The 19,773-nt window shown below is 41.2% G+C and overlaps 1 protein-coding gene across 9 annotated transcripts in view; it reads right to left on the reverse strand.

Annotated features, from left to right (window-relative positions):
- Positions 1–17,509, reverse strand: part of GBF1 (golgi brefeldin A resistant guanine nucleotide exchange factor 1) — a 119,635-nt gene extending 102,126 nt beyond the window's left edge. For 5 of the 9 annotated variants that reach the window (XM_032881499.1, XM_032881481.1, XM_032881540.1 and 2 more), the window contains exons 1-3: positions 17,250–17,509; positions 7,009–7,113; positions 4,934–5,000 (exon numbers count right to left, since the gene is read on the reverse strand). In XM_032881499.1, the coding sequence (XP_032737390.1) occupies positions 4,934–5,000; positions 7,009–7,104 (163 nt within the window). In that variant the 5' untranslated portion in view covers positions 7,105–7,113; positions 17,250–17,509. The remainder of the gene's footprint in view (positions 1–4,933; positions 5,001–7,008; positions 7,114–17,249) is intronic. The other 4 variants (XM_032881530.1, XM_032881515.1, XM_032881524.1 and 1 more) reach the window with 1 other exon arrangement.
- Positions 17,510–19,773: the final 2,264 nt, after the last annotated feature.

Here is a 19,773-nt window from a genome sequence, read left to right on the forward strand (position 1 = left end):
TTGAAATCTCAAACCACAGCAGGGTTTGGGCAGATGTAAGGGAGAAGAAGTGGTTCTTCTGCCCCTAAGGCCAAGACACCCCAGCCCTGCAGGCAGCACAGAGTTAACTACCCACCCGCTTTGAGAAGCACAAAGGTACATCACTGCAACATGCCTAACATTTACATTGCCTCTCTCTGCTCATTAAACAGGTTTTGGTTAAATAATGAACAAACTGTATTACAGACTCCGATGAGAATTCCAAAATTATAAATCAACTGGGAAAGCCCATAGGGGCAGACAGAGAGGGAGGGGGGAGAAGGATAATATTGACTAATATAAAGGGCGCAGCTTGACAGTGGATATTCCTGCCACACCTGATCAAACACACTCCGTGGGGGGAGGGGAAAGATAGCAAGAGAGGGGAGATGGGACAAGACAGCCTGAAATTTGCATCCGGAAAAGATTAAAACGGATTCTTTGGGGATAGAGAAAATACATAATATATATTACTATAAATGCAAAACTGTACTAAAAGCTAACTCAAATGTCAAAGATTACAGCTTGAATAAATTTAAATATAAAAGCCATGTGCTTCTTGAGTTAATGAGAGAGACATAAAAGGACAAACTGGGCCAGAAGACTGAAGAGAGCCTTAGGCTGCCTTTGCTGGGTAATGGGTTCAGGGCACAGCAGCAACTATAGTCAGAGGCTTCCCTCCATAGCTCTGACCCCTGACGAAGAACTGGAGAATCCCACTACTCTTCTAGCCTACACTACATTTGCTGTTTCTAAAAATTAAGATGTAGGGGCTCCCGGATGGCTCAGTTGTTAAGCGTCTAGGCTTCAGTTCAGGTCATGATCCCCGGGTCCTGGGATCGAGCCCCACACTGGGCTCCCTGCTCAATGGGAAGCCTTCTTCTCCCTCTCCTGCTCCCCCTTCTTGTGTTCTCTCTCTTGCTGTCTCTCTCTCTCTCTCTCTGTCAAATAAATAAATAAATAAATAAATAAATAAATAAATTTTTTTAATTAAGATGTAATTCACATGCCATAAAATTTACCCTTTTAAGGCTGCCTGGGTGGCTCAGTGGGTTAAAGCCTCTACCTTCGGCTAAGGTCATGGTCTCAGGGTCCTGGGATCTAGCCCCCGCATCGGGCTCTCTGCTCAGCAGGGAGCCTGCTTCCCTTCCTCTCTCTCTCTGCCTGCCTCTCTGCCTACTTGTGATCTCTGTCAAGTAAATAAATAAAATCTTTAAAAAAAAAATGTACCCTTTTAAAGCATACAATTCAATGTTTTAAAATATATTCACACAGTTGTACAACCATGACCACTATCTAATTCCATAACATTTTCATCACTCCAAAAAGAAACCCTGTACTCATTTGCAATCACTCCCCAGACCCCCTCCCAGACCCTGGTAACCACACATCTAATTTAACTTTCCACAACAACCTCCTAAAAGGATCCCTAAGAGGGGCTTAAAGACCAAATGAGGGGCAGCAGTTAAGTCTCACTGATGGTGAGCTAAGGTTTTATCCAAAATAGCAACATGCAAACTTTGCTCTTAGGTACCCTCTACCTTCCAAGTGCAACCGTCACTTTAGATTTGGTATTAGACTATTTTAATACTCTAAATGCTACAGAGTATGCAGTCATCATGCAGTTTGGGCAAACACTAACTGCGAAGGTAGTCCAGAGACATGTATCTGTGAGAATAACTGGTATGGACTTAGCGAACCTTATTAGAGACAATGGACTTATTTCTTCCATAATGCTAAGATAATACTCCTGGAAGGGTAGATAGTGCTTATCTACTTAAAAGATTCTCTTTTTACAAGAAGAGAAAAAAAAAATCATTTTGGTTTACTGACAATGTCCAATAACTACCCATTTCCAACAGTGATATTCTTAACCAACCATGCCAGCAGATAGCCTAGAAAAAAGCAAATCAAAAGCCTTTTTATAGAAAAAGTCTAATCCCAAGTCAGTTTCATGAGTTAAAATGAATGGAAGTTCTAGAATTCCTGCCATACTTCCTCCAATCTAGGTGGGACACCATTCCCAGTCATACAGAGCAGGCAGTCCCTTCAGTTTCTCTTTCCAAGTTCAAAACCCTTTCCCAGCCTCCTATCACTAACACATTAATAGGCTTCCAAGAAAGCAGTCCTCCTGACACTGCCAATCAGAAAAATCTGTTTGTCTCAGTAAAAGAAACAAGAAATTGGTCATGGACTACAGAGTCCAGGACCACAGGGGCAGCTGACCCATAAACTTGCTCTTGGAAGCCAGCACTATGTGGGGGGGTCAGCACCAATCAGAAGACTATGAAATGTTCCGTTTTGGGTCCACTCTGTCATTTTTTCAGGCAGGTGATATGTTAAAACCTAAAAACAATGGGCAACCTTGGCAGGCACCACTTCAATATCTGCCCTAGAAAATAATGCCACCTTCTTCCTTGCTCTAGGAGAAAGCTTGGCAACACCCAGATATGTTCCTAGTACCACTGACAGGTCTGGCTCCTCAGCACATTCTGGTTTTATTAGTTTCAAGCAGCAGATAATCTGGATTCCTGACTCAAAGATAGAGGAAAATTAAGCAGCAGACTCAACTTTGGCAGCTCTTAGTTAGTCTAGAAACCCCAAGTCCTGAACTGCACCACTCACCACAGATAGGGTCTCTTGAGATATGTCAAGGAAATGTCTGGGTAGAGAAAACAAGTATGGGATATGGATTAGACGGCAAGCAGGAAATGTAGCTCTGTCAGGAGAGCAGCACCATCTCAGCTCCTCAAGTCTGCAGAGTGCCCAAAAGGCCTACAAGGCTACTCCAGTCTCATCTCAGCCATTTTGGGTGTTTCCAAACACATACAACACAATACTGTGTATCAATTGTTTGTCAAATGTTTCCCAGTATACTAACATGTTTAGTCCTCTTCACATCTCTTAAAAGATAGTATAGCTGACCCTTTAACAAACCCATGGGTTTGGGGCACCAACCCTCTTGCAGATGAAAATCCATGTATAACTTTTGACTTCCCAAAACCTTAACTACTAATAGCCTGTTAACCAGGAACCTTACTGATAACATAAGCAGTAGATTAATACATATTTTGTATGTCATAAGTATTATATATTATATTCTTACAAAAAAGTAGCTAGAAAAAAGAAAATGTTATTAAGAAAGTCATGGTGGGGGGGGGGAGCAGCAAGTGCAGTCAGTAGAACATGTAACTCTTGCCCTTAAGGTTTTGAGTTCAAGCCCAACACTGGGTGTTAATAGAGATTACTTGGAAAAAAAAAAAAAAGTTATAAGGAAAGGCAAATATATTTACAGTACTATACTGCATGTACTGAAAAAAATCCATATATAAGTGGACCTACCTACATGGTTCAAATCTGTATTATTCAAGGATCAACTACAGGCTGAAACTTTTGGCCACCAAAGAGTTGTAAATACCTACTCCCTACATTTTCTTTCTAATTGGATAGGCAAGCTTTATCTGTAAAGTTAAAAAAAAATCTGTGCAAATGGCCAACTTCCTAAAGCAGCCAAGTCACTTTCAGTACAGGCCATTAAATAAGAACATGCCACCTAGTTGCAGCTTTAACCCCGCTAACTGGCAATAACCACTTCCTCTATACTTGATCTTTGGCTAACATTTCTGATACTTTTCAAAAGAGTGAAACTGCTCCTTTTAAAAAACATGTGGAGAATGCTTAGATAACTTCAGCCCATGTTTAGGAAAGTAGTAAGAAATTTTTCTCCAGATACTATCCTACATTTCTCATGAAAGGAAAAATTTTATTACTTACTTAACTTTCAGAAAGCTAAAAACTATTTCAACTGTTGTCTTAGATATGTTACTAAGATACGTTACTTAGATATGTTTCTAGCTAAAAACCATTCCAGGAATATAAATTTCAAAAGCTCTTTATGGTTGACAGAGGAACACAGCTCTGAGCCTTTCCCCTTCAATCTCTCTCCCCTTGCAAAACCCAACAGTGTTGAGATTTGCCTCCTCCTTTGATATATACATATACAAAAGGAGGTACTTCCTGTGTACATTCTCCTCTAATTGTATGAACAGAAGCAATGTAGACCAGGGCACTAAACCAGGCTTGAATTCTAGTTTTGACTCCACCTCTTAGAATCAATGTGACCTCAACTAAATCACTTAAAATGTCTCTGGGCTTCAACTTCATTCATAAAAAGGGGACAATATCTGCTACACCTCCTTCACAGGACTGTGTAAAAAGTTCAATAAGGTAATAAACATGAAAGAGGCTTTGAAAATTCTAAACATATGAATATTAGTTATTACAATTGGGAAAACAGGGAGTACAAAAAGGGACAAATGATTTTGGGAACACATGAAGACTGAAAGATCTATATTACACACAATTAAGGCCCTAAAAGTGACAAAGACTTTCCATAAGAGAAGGGTTTTGTTGCAAGTACTTAAAATCTGACTTGTAACAAATAATAATAAGACTTCACTTGTGCCACCAACTTCCTACCTCAGGGCATGCATGGGGCAGAGAAAGAAAGTAGTTAAAACAAGACCAAAAGTAACTTTATTATAACTCAATCAATAAAGGGAGCTTATAATTCTATGAATGCTTATTCCCTACTAAAGTGCGATACCGCACCAGGAACTCAAGGAAAAGGATCAGCAATACAGTATACCAGGGCCAAACTACACCCATGGGCCAAACGTGGCTTGTACTCGTTTTTGAAAAAAATTTTATTTATCACTCGTTCATGTAAGTATTAACTGTGTCTGCTTTTGAGCTACAACAGCAGAACTGAGCAGCTGCACAGCGGCTATGGCCTGCAAAGCCTACAATATTTACTATATAGTCCCTTGCAGAAGAAGTTTGTCTATCTCTGCAATAAATCAAGTGTATGGTTTTTTACTAGTATAAATAATCCTACTTAGATGTGGGGACTTACCTGTTATATTGTTTAGAACCTCCTTTAGGTGACTGAAACTATGCAGCAGAGGATCCCGTTCTTCATCCTATAACACGCAGGTTTAAAAAAAAAAGTCAGTATCAGACAAAGAGGAAAAAGGAAATAGCAGACAGATCAAGGGCAGTTTGAATCCAATGATTAAGTTTCCCTTCTGAGGAAAAGAAGTTAGCCATGGTTCAGCTTTCCAGTTCCCCAATCTTCTATTTCATAAAGATACTCTGGGTTTACCTAAAATAGTAAATCCTGAAATACTAATCTATACCGTAACCACAGCACTCAAGCTACCAGAGATTACCACGGCCTTCATATGTGCTACGGTCTGAATGTGTATGTCCCTTCAAAACTTGTATGTAGGAATGCCTGGGTGGCTCAGGTGGTTAAGCGACAGCCTTTGGCTCAGATCTTGATCTTGGAGTCCCAGGATCGAGTTCCACGTCTGGCTCCCTACTCAGTGGGGAATCTGCTTCTCCCTCTGACCCTCCCCCTTCTCGTGCTCTCTCTCTAATAAATAAATAAAATCTAAAAAAAAAAACAAAACTTGTATATAAAAATCCTAATGTCCATGTGATGGTATAAGAGGTAGAGCCTTTAAAACATAGGTGGTTAGGGCCTTCAGAAGGTGGGTGAGGGCTCTGTCCTCATGAATGGAACTAATACCCTTAAAAGAGAGTCCCAAGAGGGCGCCTGGGTGGTTCAGTTGGTTAAGCGACTGCCTTCAGCTCAAGCCACAATCCTGGAGTCCTGGGATTGATTCCACAGGAAATCTGCTTCTCCCTCTGACCTTCTCCCTCTCATGCTCTCTCTTGATCACTTTCTCAAGTAAATAAATAAAATCTAAAATGAATGAATGAATGAATGAGGCCCAAGATTGCTTCCCTACTCCCTTCCATGTGAGGAGAAGTCTGAGACCCAGAAGGACTCTCACCTGACCATGCTGGCACCCTGATCTTGGACTTCCAGTCTCCAGAACTGTGAGAAATAAATTTCTCTTGTTTATAAGCCACCTAATCTGTGGTACTCTGTTATAGCATCCCAAAAGACTAAGATAATACATTATTCTATCTCTTTTCCTTCTTTATACTCATTACATAATCCTACATATCCATTTCAAAGACATTGCTAGCTCCACTCTCACTTCTAAACCATTTTTATTTCTATTTTTTTAAGATTTTATTTTTGGGGTACCTGGCTGTCTCAATTGGTACAGCAGGTAACTCTTGATCTTAGGGTTGTAGGTTCAAGCCCTGCATTGGGTGCAGAGACTACTTAAATAGTAAATCTGGGGGGAAAAAAAAAAAGTCTTGAGCCTGAGTGGCTCCGTCTGTGGGCATCTGCCTCTGGCTCAGGTCATGGACTCAGTGGTGTCCTGGGATTGAGCCCCGCATCGGGATCCCTGCTCAACAAGGAGTCTGCTTGAACATATATATGCAACAAAGAAAGCCAGCTTTACAATAAGTAATTTCTTAGTCATCTGATTGGCAAGATATGGTCTGATCTATATACTCCCAAGGAGTACCACCAACATGCCACACTGCATGTATCAATTTGATAGCTAATTATAGTCCTAGGGAATCTAAAGGTAAGGCATCTTTCAGACAGTTCTAGGCATATTTAAGAGGTCCCAAATGCTACCTTCAGTTGTCTACAGAAACAGCTAGAAGAATAGTATCATCTTTTGGGTCCCAGAGTAAAAAAAGGCCTATAAATTTGACACTAGTTGGAATAAAACAGAAGGGTCCTTTATAGGGGTGCCTGGGTAGCTCAGCTGGCTGAGCATCCAACTCTTGGTTTCAGCTCCGGTCATGATCTCAGGGTCATGAGCTCAAGCCCCACATCAGTCTGCTTCCCCTCTATTCCTCTGTCCCTCCTCCCCCTAGTGCATTCTCTCTCTAAAATAAATAAATAAATCTTTAAAAAGTAAAAGGGTCCTTGATACCAAGAACAACTCTGAGTTCCTACTACTCTCATTATTACAGAAAAATTGATTACTGCTTTAACCATGCATCAGATCCCTTATAACTCAGGGACCAAACTATCGCCCATTCCCCACTTACCAGTGGAGTATGAGTGCTCCATCGGGCATTTCGTTTGATTGCCCCAACCACAATGTTAATCTCCCCTTGAATGATGTAAATATTTTTATCCACCATCCTGGTAAACCTATCAAAACAGTTAAAAGGTAGTTAATATTTAGTTACTCAGGGCATATCCATGTTTAAATCAGTACCTGATAAGGTCAGAATTATGATTTAACTTCTCAGTACCATGATTTCCCGCCAGTAATACCAGGATGGGATGAAGTCCATCTTATGTTATGAATCCAGCTACCTAGCTCTCCTAGAGGTCTCCAAAAGTTCAAGATACAAGTCAAAAAGTATCAATCCAGAATTTCTCAAAAGCACCTAACAATCTCTAGCAAGCATGTCAAATTCTTCAAAGTCAATTGTCCCCAAAATCTCTCCTGTGAGATGTATTATGTATTATGCTGCATATTTTTGTATTTTATTTAACTAATATAATATTGCACATATTTTTCTGATATTCGACCTTTTCCCTTGAAACATTATGTTTGTGAGTCATCCATGTTGCTAAGTGTACTTAATGTATTTTGTTCAAATAATATATACATGTGTAAACAGAGAATAAAAGGTCTGGGCAGGGGCACCCAAGTGGCTCAGTTGGCTGGGTGTCTGACTTGATTACTGCTCACATCATGGTCTCAGGGTGAGATTGGGCCCATGTCCAGCTCTCCACTCAGTGGAGAGTCTGCCTGAGATTCTTTCCCTCTGCTCTACCGCCTCGCTCATCACATGCACACACTCTCTCTCTCCCCCAAACAAATAAATCTTTTAAAAAAAGGTCTGGGCAGGAGGCGCCTGGGTGGCTCAGTGGGTTAAGCCTCTGCCTTCAGCTCAGGTCATCTCAGGGTCCTGGGATCGAGCCCCACATCAGGCTCTCTGCTCATCGGGGAACCTGCTTCCTCCTCTCTCTCTGCCTGCTTCTCTGCCTACTTGTGTTCTCTGTCTGTCAAATAAACAAATAAAATCTTAAAAAAAAAAAAAAAAGGTCTGGGCAGATGTACCCCAACTCAACAACCATAGTTATCTCTAGAGACGATATTGTAAAATCAGGGTGTAATCAGAGGACACTTTAACCTTACCTATAATGTTTTAGTTTTAAATTTTCATAGGGAGAATATATTACTATACCATCAATATAATCTAAAATTAGTAACAAAGAAAGATATAAGATATAATTTCTGCCCATGAGGCATTTACAGAGTCTAATGGGATCTAAAAGAAAATGAGCCATAGATATACAGAAAAAAATACATTTTTCCAGTAGGACCATTTGCACATTTTGCATAAGACAGGGCCCCCAGAAAGCAAGAAGTATGAAAACCATTATAATAAAGGGAAAAGGGCACAAATTTTGTCCAGGACCATAATACCCCCTTCAAATCCACAAGAGAATCCAATATAATAAAACATTTATTTTAATGACAATGTAAAGAAACAACTAGGTTAAAAAAAAAAAAAAAGAAAGAAAGAAAAGAAACAACTAGGTTAGTCCCAGGAGATTTATCTGCTTTCCAAATGCCCTAGGCACATAGCAATGTTCTCTCCTGAGAAGATTCGACAATGAAAACATAAAAACAATAAGAGAGAGGAGAACCAAGAAATAGAAAATGACCAAATTAAAAAATAATTCAAAGTATCAGAAGAGAAAAGATAAAATCTCTAGTATGGTTCCTTCCTTAAATTACTTAGGCAAGATGAATATGCTTTATACCTCTGTAAGGATTTTGAAGAAATGGCTAACAGAGGTTGCCTCCAGAAAAGGGAAGTGGGGAACTGGGATGAGAGGAAGACTTAATTTTCTCTGTATATTCTTTTGCATCTCTTGAATTTTGTGTCACACATATATATATTACCTACTACCTATTTTTAAATTAGAATAATGCAGGGGTGCCTGGGTGGCTCAGTCAGTTGAGCCACCGAGTTGAGCCATCTTAGTTTCCTCTTGGCCCCACTTGCGCTTGTGGGTGCGCTCTCAAATACATCAATCTTTAAAAAAAAAAATACTTAAACGGATACCTGGGTGGCTCAGTCATTAAGTATCTGCCTTTGGCTCAGGTCATGACCCCAGGGTCCCAGGACCAAGTCCCACATCAGGCTTCTCCCTCTGCCTGCCACTCCCTCTGCTTGTGCTCTCTCTATCCCTCTCTCTCTCTGACAAATAAATTAATTCTTTTTAAAAAATAAATAATATGAAAATAAAATAAAATAATTTTTTAAAAATATTTTAAAAAAATAAATTAGAATAGTGAAGAGTAGTTGTATTATTCCATATGTAAAGGATTAAGAGCAGTCATCAAAGTTAATTAACTAACATTTATTTCAGTCAATCAGATATTATTACCTAATACATGCTAAGCAAAATATTACGCACAGCATACAGAATTGTCACTACCCACCCACAAGGAATTTATAATCTAGTAGATTAGATAAAACATATACATATACACACAAACCCATATATATCTCCAATGCATGAGTAATACACAGTGTCACGGTAGTGGAACAAAGAAAATTACTTCTGGCAGAGGGCTCCGGAAAGGCAACTGAAAGACAGGATTCAGGGTTGGTTTTTTTTTTTAGATTTATTTTTTTACCTGAGAGAGAGTAAGTGTGACAGAGTGAGCAGGGGGAGGGGCAGAGGGAAAGGGAGAAAAGCCAACTCTTCACCAAGCCTGGAGCCTGAGAGCATGGGGCTTGATCGCAGGAATCCAAGACCATGATCTGAGCTGACATCAAGAGCCAGATGCTTAACTGAGCCACTCAGGAGCCACCAGACCAGATTCAAACAGTCAAAAATATAAGGAAAGAATGGCAACGGTAAAGGCTCAGAGGTAGGAAAATTTAGTAGGTATTTAGGGGATTATGATTATTCCAAACTGATTGGAATATTATTCCTAGGGGAATAACAGGAGATAAAGCTAGAACAGCAAGTGTGGGGCATACCATGGATGGCCTTCAATATATAGTTATTATTCAGTAGGTGTAGGCATTCAGTAGAATACCTACCATTATAAAAAATATTTTGGTAGTGCCTAGGTGGCACAGTCGGCTAAGTGTCAGACTCTTGATTTCATCTGGAGTCATGATCTCAGGGTTGTGAGATCGATCTAGCCCTGCGTCAGGCTCTGCACTTAGCATGAGTCTACTTGTCCCTCTCCCTCTGCTCTTCACCCCGCTTGCAGTCTATTTCTAAAATGAATAAACAAATCTTGTAAAAAAAATTTTTTAAAGGACTGTAAAAGGACACTATAAGAGTACTTAATTTCTCTTTCAAAGAACTAAGAGAATGAGAGAAAACACTCATACTGAAGATAACACAGCAACAGGTAAACAACAATAGTATACTACAAATTGCAAATTTTTTAAAAAAGTCAATTAATTAATAATTAAAGGATCTACCACCTATTTGGAAGGTTTCCCAGAGAAAATAAATTTTTGAGCACTTTTCTCCTCACAGAGGTCTTCTTCCAAGGGAATCTGCCCTTCAGCTTCAAATGGGAAGCTCAGTGAACCACTTGCTAGAACCCTTTGTCACAAGGTCACGAAGAGAGTGCCTGGGTGGCTCAGTCAGTTATGCGTCTGCCTTCCACTCAGGTCATGATCCCTTGGTCCTGGGATTGAGTCCCCCACTGGACTCCCTGCTCAGTGGGAGTTTGGTTCTCCCTCTCTCTCTACCCCTCCCCCATGCTCATGCTTGTGCATGCACACTCTCTCTCTTACTCTCCCACACTCTAATAAATAAAATCTTCAAAAAAATAATTTTAAAAAATAAAGCATTCATTTCTAAAAGAAAAAAATCACAAAGGCCTGCAGAGACCTCATGTAAGTATGGTAGAAAAGAATTTAAGGTCTATCTTGTATCAGAAATAACATGAGAAGGAACAACTAAATAAGCAGCAACTAACATCCCCAGCCAGATAAGCCACTGGCCCAGAGACTCTAAGCCACATATATCCTTTAAAAGTACTGTATGTTTAAAGCTCAGTCTACAGCATTCCCCTGGTGCTTTGTGGCATCCCAGTTACTCACCCCAAGAGGATCCAAAGAGGAGTCACTGTATCAACTAGCAACTCCCTCTAGATCTAAACAAAAGCACGAGAAACAGAAACAATAAACTGGATCCTTATTTCATGGAATTAAAAAAAAAATCTATTTCAGTGAACTAAAGACTTAAATGTGAAAAAGGAAATCTTAAAACTTTTAGAAGATAATATACAAGAATATTTTTATAATCTCAGCACAGAAGAGAAGCACCTAAACAGAAAACAAAAAGCATAACCAGTTAAAAAAACTGGTAAATTAAACCATGTTAAAATTAAAGACATTTGTTCAAAAACACCATGAAAAAGAGGGAAAAGATAGGTCACAAACTCAGAGAAAATACCGGTATATCTTATACATATAACTAATAAAGAAGCAATATCCGTAATATAAAATGTTACAAAAACTGTAAGAATAGACATACAAACATGCCCCCAAACTGGCAAAAGACATGAACAGGCATTTCACAGAATATGGAAATACAAACAGCAAATAAATATATGAATACATTATTAGCTTCATTAATAATCAAGAAAATTATAAAATATGTTTATGAGATACCATTTTACAGCATAAAAAATTTAACCTGACCTTAGGAGTTGGTAAAAATGCAGAGGAAGTAGCTAGTGGATGTGTAAATTGATACAACTCATCTGGATTACAATTTGGCATCATCTTGCAAAACTGAAGAACTTCATATCCTGTATCTCAGCAAGTCCACGGCTGAGACTATATCCCAGACTATATCCCAGACTATATCCCAGAAAACTCACAAAAAATTTAGAATAGTGGCCATGGGAAGGGGGAATGTGACTAACAGAGGATATACAAGAAGCCTCATTGTGGTGATATTTTGTTTTTTAAGCTGGGTAGGGGACACTAATGCCCCATATATGCTATACATATTCTCTATGAATGAAACAGACCATCAAAAGTTCCTTCTTTTCTTTTTTATTTATTTATTTTATTTATTAATAAAATAGATTTTATTAATATTTTATTAATATTTATGTTATTTATAAATATTAATATTTTATTGATAAAATAGTTTTTATTTATTTATTTGACAGACAGAGGTCACAAGTAGGCAGAGAGGCAGGCAGAGAGAGGGGTAAGGAGGCCCCCCACCAAGCAGAGCGCCTGACGCAGGGCTTGATCCCAGAACCCTGAGATCATGACCTGACCCAACAGCAGAGGCTTAACGCACTGAGCCACCCAAGCACCCCGAAAAGTTCATCCTTTTCAAAATCATGGTCTTTGTTGTCTGTCTTTGCACTTGCTGTTCCTTTTCTGTGTCGAATATTTTTTTCTCACTCTCTTCCACCTGGTAAACTGTTACTCAATCCATTCAAAAGTTAATGAGAAAGTCAGAATACCACACTGGTTTCAAGAACCACCTTCGGAAGCAAAACAGTCCTATTACCATCTTTACCGTCTTAGCCAAGTTTCTTAGCCTTTTGAGGCCCTGTTTACAATGCTCCATTGCAAAATGAAAATAGTATCTCCTCATCTGTTTGTTGTGAGGCTCCATAAGAAGACTGTAAAGCACTTAGCATGGTATCAGCACTATTTAAACCTCCAAAAAATAGTTGTTATTACAATGCCTGCTAGGGGCGCCTGGTGGCTCAGTGGGTTAAAGCCTCTGCCTTCAGCTCAGGTCATGATCCCAGGGTCCTGGGATCGAGCCCCACATCAGGCTCTCTGCTCAGCGGGGAGCCTGCTTCCCCTTCTCTCTCTCTCTCTGCCTGTCTCTGCCTACTTGTGATCTCTGTCAAATAAATAAATAAAATAAATAAATAAATAAATAAATAATATAATGCCTGCTCTTTGAGATCCTCTCTAGCTAACCCACTCCCCCACAGAGTATTAGTAGTCCTTTCTGTCATCACATTACACTGTACATAGCTCTAAAGAACTCATACTGATTTATAATTATTCATTTAGTGTGTCTCTCCCATGAGTCTACAGGCATCTCAGGAAGACACCATGATTTATTCACCCTTTTATCCCCAATGCCTATAAGATAAATGATAAATACTGGAGGAGCAAATGAACAAATGGATGAACTAACATCAAAGACTGACTCTCAATATAGGGCAGCTCATATCCAGCACCTATAAGAACAATGACTTCATAGAAGTCAAGGACTTTAAGGCAGGCAGGCAAGCCTTCTTTCTGCATCCCCTATTTGTTTCTCTATCAGAAGTTACACAGGCTACTCTACAAACAAAAAGAGCCCACATTACCCACCAGTCTATTATATTTTCACATCTATTTTCCTGAAGTCTCCTCATGTGCTAAATGCACGTTCACATTTCTTCTCAGAAATATGTAATTCTTGGGCACCTGGGTGGCTCAGTCAGTTAAGCGTCTGCCTTCAGCTCAGATTCTGATCTCTGGGTCCTGGGATGGAGCCCTGAGTTAGGCTCCCTGCTCAGTGGGGAGTCTGCTTCTTCCTCTCCCTTTGCCCCTCCCCCAACGTGTGTGTGTGTGTGTGTGTGTGTGTGTGTGTGTTCTCTCTCTCTCTCTCTCTCTCTCTCTCTCAAATAAATAAAATCTTAAAAAAAAAAAAAGTTGTCATTATCTAATAAGAAATTAGACTCTCCAAAGGAAAAGACTGCTTCATGGTGTTTTGGTGTCTAATACAGAGCTGTGCAAACCAAGAAAACTGATGGGCTTTCTGAGAGGACAGAAGCTAAGTGACCCTCAACTGGCCCTTCCAAGGTTCATCTTCACTCAATCTCTCAAATATTCCAGAGAAGCACTAAAGATACAGGTTGTAAGATTCCCAGAGCTTGCCAAGGAATATAACACAGTTCTGTGCTAATAAAACATAGACAGCGACCAAGAATTACTGAATTAGTAAACAACTTACTGGATCAAGAAATTTACCCAAAGGGTGGAGGTAAGTGAAGTCAAACCAGAAAGAGTTGGTGCCCTGACAGGCCACGAGTAGAAAATCAGGTGTATAATAATCAGGTGACCAGTGTACCTCAGCTCTCCATGACAACTCCTCCCTCTACGGAAATTGAGTCTATCCCAAGTGATATGCAAGGTGAGCCACTAAGATATGTCCAAAGATGTCCTTTGGAGGACAGCTTGGAGATGCAAATGAAGAATGAAACCATGCTTCTTTTTCTCATTCATCTTTTAACCACTCACAGCACCCAAAGTGACAACTAAGGGTGACAGTTTACAGAGTAGGACAAAGATAAAAAGTTAGCTTGTGTGATGACACATAGAGAACTACAGTGATTAAATCTCATAGGGTATGCCTGTCTTACCTATCAGGGGTCATCATCTACCCATGATGGATAGAATCCAATCCACAGACATATCTGTTCTATCTGGAAAAGCTTTTTAAAGACTTGAACTAGTTGCCAAGAGTTTAAAACACAATGATCTGAATTTTAAGTTTCTCCTGAAAAATGGGAAGACTGATAATACTATGCCCACATGCCAGTAACGACAGCCCCTGCTAATACATTCGTGCAGTCCTAATACATTCGTACCTGGCTTACTTTGCTCATTTACATTATCTGCCTTTTTTAAGCTTGTAATCCTTGGTTTATGTGATGGCAACAAATCGTTACATCCACGATCACTTCCTTTATGACCGGGGCTCCAAATCAACAGACGCTATATTATGTTTTCATTTAATTAAACAACTGCTGTTGAATATACTGAAATATAGAAAAAGAACAATGAGAGCTAAACAGCTGCCAATTATATTTACACCAGCCTTTCCAGCCTGATGGTAAAACAAACCCCCTTCTCCCTTCAACTCAACTTCACCATTATCCCAACAGAATCATTCTAATTAGTCACACTGAACCACAGGGACAGACCGTGATCAGTCAACAGAAGTGGCAAACAAAGACAAGGATGATCCTTCCAGAGAGTACTGTATAAATACAGTGTGCCTCCTTAAAAGCAGAAGCTGCATCTTTTGCCTCTCTAGCTGCCCACACTAGCCAGTCTAAGTACCCCATCAATGAAGTTATTGTCTAAAAGTGGCAGTCATCCTGCATTCTGGAACGTGAAATAGTAGTGGAACTCTGAGTACTACGAGTTCAACTGGGATTGGTGCCCGGCTACTCATAAGGAAAGGTATCTACAACCTGAGCTGCCAGTGAGCCAATAAGCATCACTGTCAAGATCAGAAGGCACTGTCTGTCTACAGCCACCTCTGAAATAGAGCTCAAATTCAAGTCTTGAATAAGAACAAATTTTCTTTTCTTTTTTTAATTGAAGTATGGTTGACATACAAAAAAAGAACAAATTTTCTGATATGGGTGAGGATGGGAGGTGAAAAACTATTCCAACCTAGAAAATGACTTTTTGGTAAAGAAAGGGGAAATCTTTGATGCCTGAGTCACCTCCAGGCCCAACTGAAAAGATGCTGGATTGGTCACACCATCTACTCAAAGACTAGATTGTGCACTATGCAAAGCCTATCAACTCAACAAGGCTCAACAGGGCACATCAACCCAGGCAAGAAAGACAGGTTCATCAAACCTGGATACTTCCTAGGCTATATCATTTCATAAGCCACTTTCTATTCTTTTTTTTTTTTTTTTTTTTTTTTTTTTTCAGAAATTCTGCAACTTAGATCAGCAAGTTAAAATACAAACTTATTTCCTGGATCATTTCCATCCCACTTATCTAAAAATCAATAAATACAGACAATGCTATCCCCCACCAACACACACACACACACACACACACACACACAATTTCAGGAGAGCAGAGGGCACTAGGTAAGAAGAAACTGAGTTTAGTCACTGTCAATCCTATACAGTTTTTCCCTCTAACAACAATGAGGTTTTGATCTTCCTTGTCACTACCTCACCATGCAAAGTCCTGACTGCCAAGGCCAGACCAAGGCACAAGTCAGGACCGCACACTACAACTAAGCCCAGGTACAGATAACACTTTCTGAGTGTCCGTTACTTTCCCAAAGGCATTAGGTTGACACCGTTTATCCCTAGCTCATGCTCTAGGTAGGCTATTGCACATATATGCTACTGCTTTGAAGAAGTGGGTGTAAGTTAAACAGAGCAATTCCTAAACAGACCTTTCTATTTGTATCCTCCAGAGGGCCCAGAGAAGTGCCTTATATACCTGAATTAATGGCATAAAAACTTCTTTGTTGTGAGCTAAAAAACACTATTTACACTATTCCTCATTTCTGAAGGCACTCTTTACCCTTGGGGAATTTTACAGTTTTACAATACAGCAGTTTATCAAAGGTTACCACAGTGCCATAAACTTCTCCTTGGAGTTATACTCCTCCATCATTCACTCTGCTGCCCTGACCCTACCACTTTTAAATTAGCTGAACATCTTTCATGACCTTTTTTTCACCAATACTCAAATCCCTCTCTGTTCTCAGCCAAATATAGCATAACAAAGTGGCTCCCTTGTGATTAAACATCGCTTGAGGCCAAATGAAGAGAACACCTTGAGGGGAAATGCCAACCAAAACATACACCAGAAGAGAGTATCTGTTCAAGACTGTGTAATGGAAGAAACAGCCTCAGAAGGTTAAGTCCAGCGTTGACATACAGACCCAGACTGGCAGCTGAGCTGCCCCAGCAGTGGAAAGTCTCTTAGCCCAGGTCTCCATAAGACTGGCCTCAATCCTTCCACACCTCTTCTCACTACCTGAGTCTAAGTTGCACTAGTTCATCATCCAGTGTTAATAAGGCAGTTCAGTTGTACTAAGGAGGCAGTCACACAGAAGTGGACGCTGTACAGGATCTGCAGACGCCTCATTTCTAAGGTTTAAAAATCAACCCTAAAAAGCAGATCCAATGTTCTTTAGGTTTGCTTTGAGCTTTTGAGGACTGGGCTCTTTAGGAAACAGAAAGCTCTAGAAGAGGGGAGCTAAAAGGCTAGGTGAAGCCTGGGAACACAGGAAGAAAGATTCGGGCACCCGAAAAGGATCATAAGTCAGAGATGAAGTCGCCCCTCCAGCCGCAGGGGCCTGACCTTTGCCCCCCTGCATGCCTCCCAGTTCTCTCCCACAACAATCTCTTCCTGTTTAATTATTGTCCCTGCGTTCTTAAGCCACCCGGCTCGTCCAACTTAAGGGCCCGCCTCCCCTCATTCCCTACGGCGATGTCGGGCTGCCTTCAAGACACTGGAACTCTTAAGAAGAGACTTCGCTGACCTGTCAGCGGATCCAAAATGGCGGGGCCTAGTCCCAGGACCCGCAGCCGCTGCTCATGTCCAGCCCGGGCCCCGAAGGCGTCTTTAAGCGACTCTCCCGGCTCTGGTGGCAGATGGGAAAAGGGAAGGAGCCCGCTTCCTGGAAGTTGAGGCCGAAGTCAGGGACCGCACAGTCGGCCAGGAAGACTCGGCCGGAACGGGCGGTGGAGCCGGCTACCTTCCCTGTCAGCTCACTGACGTGGTAACTAGCCTCAGTCTAGCCCGCTGCCTGGTAACTGCGCGAGCCCTGGCACGCACAGCCAATCATAATTTTGTATCCTGAGAAGTGACATTCCAGCTACCCAATAGAAAAAGGAAATTGGCTTCTGGGGGCAGGTACAGCCTAAGAAGGCGAGATTACAAGGGACAGAAAAGAGTAGGTAGGGGACAACCAACGGATACGGGGATTCTCTGAGTGACAGTTATAAAAGCCAATAAAAATGAGAAATTTGTGCTGCGCGGTTAGAGAGGTGGAGCTAACTAGAGTTCGGTTGCAGTGCGCGGTTTAGCTGTGGCTGCTGGGCATTATGGGGAGGAAAGCTACGATTTGCTGGAAAGGGGGCGGGGTCCGTTTTGAGAGCGTGAGCGGGCGACCCGGCTCCCCTGCCCACCACCGGCAACCACCTATCAAAGTCATCTAGGCCAATATCTTGCCCCTTGAGGGATTACTTCGTTTCTAGGCAGCTCTAGGTTCTTTCCGTCCTAGAACCAGTCCTTCAATCTATTCCAACCTCCCCTCCCCCACCCTACCATCTGCCTGCCCTGTTTGGCTTCTCATTAATGTGTCTGTCCCATCCCAACGGTTTCTGTGTCTTGTACCCATTCGTATCATCCACAAATAGAGAAAAACGAGAGGAAACAGGAATCTTGGATATCTAATCCAGGCCTCAATTTACAGAGCAGGAAACCGAGTCCCCGTGTGCAAAGAGGGCCCCCCACATTCACATAGCTAGTTAATAGCAGAGCAGAGAGACAAATCCAGGTGTCCTCACCCTCAGTCCAGCTCTCCTTTTCACTGCTTCTCACTACCTCTTATGCCTAAGTCCATCAGGCTGTGACTCCCAACTCTGCTCCTCATACTAAGCTTTGGACGTTCCTTACTTGCCTGGAAAAAAGCTAACTATGGGGGTTAGTCAACATCATCAGTAACAGGAAACTTAAGACTTTCCTGTTTGCCTTGGAAATGCTAAGAGGCCTAAGGGTTAGATGCCCAGCCCAATATTCACTCTTCTCCCCCAACTGTCTCTCCCCTTGCAAGAGATGATAGAGGTTGCCAGGATAGTTAGAATTACCTAGAAGTCAGAGTGTGTGGGAAGAAGACAGGTGGGTTTTCTCCTTGCTGATCGAGTGGTGGAATTCTCAGCCCATCTGCTGGGATAAAGCCCAGGTGTCCGGGTAGACCTGAAGAGACTGCTCAGGGAGTGGAAAAAGATGCCAACTTTCTCCCCATTTCTTCCCATTTATGGATGACCCAAATCCAGAGGAACCCCATACCTAACCCCATAGGAATGTGGGAATGGTCTAGATTCCTCTAAATTGAAGAGCCCATAAGACTGAACATCAGACCCGAAGAACTCCTCAACAGCTCCCTGTACCTGCCCATTGGGCTCCTGAACTCTGGGTCCAGCTTGGGGATCTTGCCTCTTTCAACCAAAGAGAGTCAGAGGAAGAAAAGACCACCTTAGCACCTCTTTCCACAATATGTCTGAGCCATTTCCATTTCCATTTGAAAACTGGGATTTGGTTTTCTGGGCCTCAGATTGAGCCAACTGGAAAATCCTAAGTGGACCAAAACTCCTTGTCTTCCTCATCTCCACTCTCATATACCTTCAAAAATTAATCAACCCAAAAGCATGAATGGTTGGGGGGCCTGGCTGGTTCTATCAATGAAGCATGTAACTCTAGATCTCGGGGTTATGAGTTCAAGCCCCACATTGGATGTAGAGATTACTTAAAAATAAAATCTTGTAAAAAATAAAAAAATTTTAAAAAGCATGAATGGGATTGTGTTAGAAATGAGGACAAGAGAGTTGAACATGCCCATCATCTTACCAGGCAGAACACCTCCCTCTTACATTTCAGTATTGAGTCCTACATTATGCCTAGGAATAGAAATATGGGGAAAACATGGTACTTGCCCTCCTCAATTTTAGCATCATAGAAGACATCGTATTAGCTGATCTCTTCAGTATGGTGGATGGGATAATAGAAGGTATGTGTAAGAGGGTTGTGGGAGCAAGAAGCTAGACATCTGGCTATCTTGGAAGTTTAGGAAAAGTTTCTCAGAGAAAATGAAACCTGATTAGAGCATAGAAAAATGAGTAGGAGTTGGCAAGATGAAGACTTGAAATAGGTTACTGTCAGAAGAAAGGCCAGAGACGTGCAGGAAACCACTCAGAAATTAGATATTAAGACAGGGTCAGGTCCAGGCAGCTCTTCCTGCCCATGGGTCCTGTCCCTGTGCTTTAACAAAAACAAAAGGGA

Source organism: Lontra canadensis, unplaced genomic scaffold (genome assembly GCF_010015895.1).
Source record: "Lontra canadensis isolate GAN:19392208 unplaced genomic scaffold, GSC_riverotter_1.0 scaffold3, whole genome shotgun sequence".
NCBI classification, from domain to species: Eukaryota; Metazoa; Chordata; class Mammalia; order Carnivora; family Mustelidae; genus Lontra; species Lontra canadensis.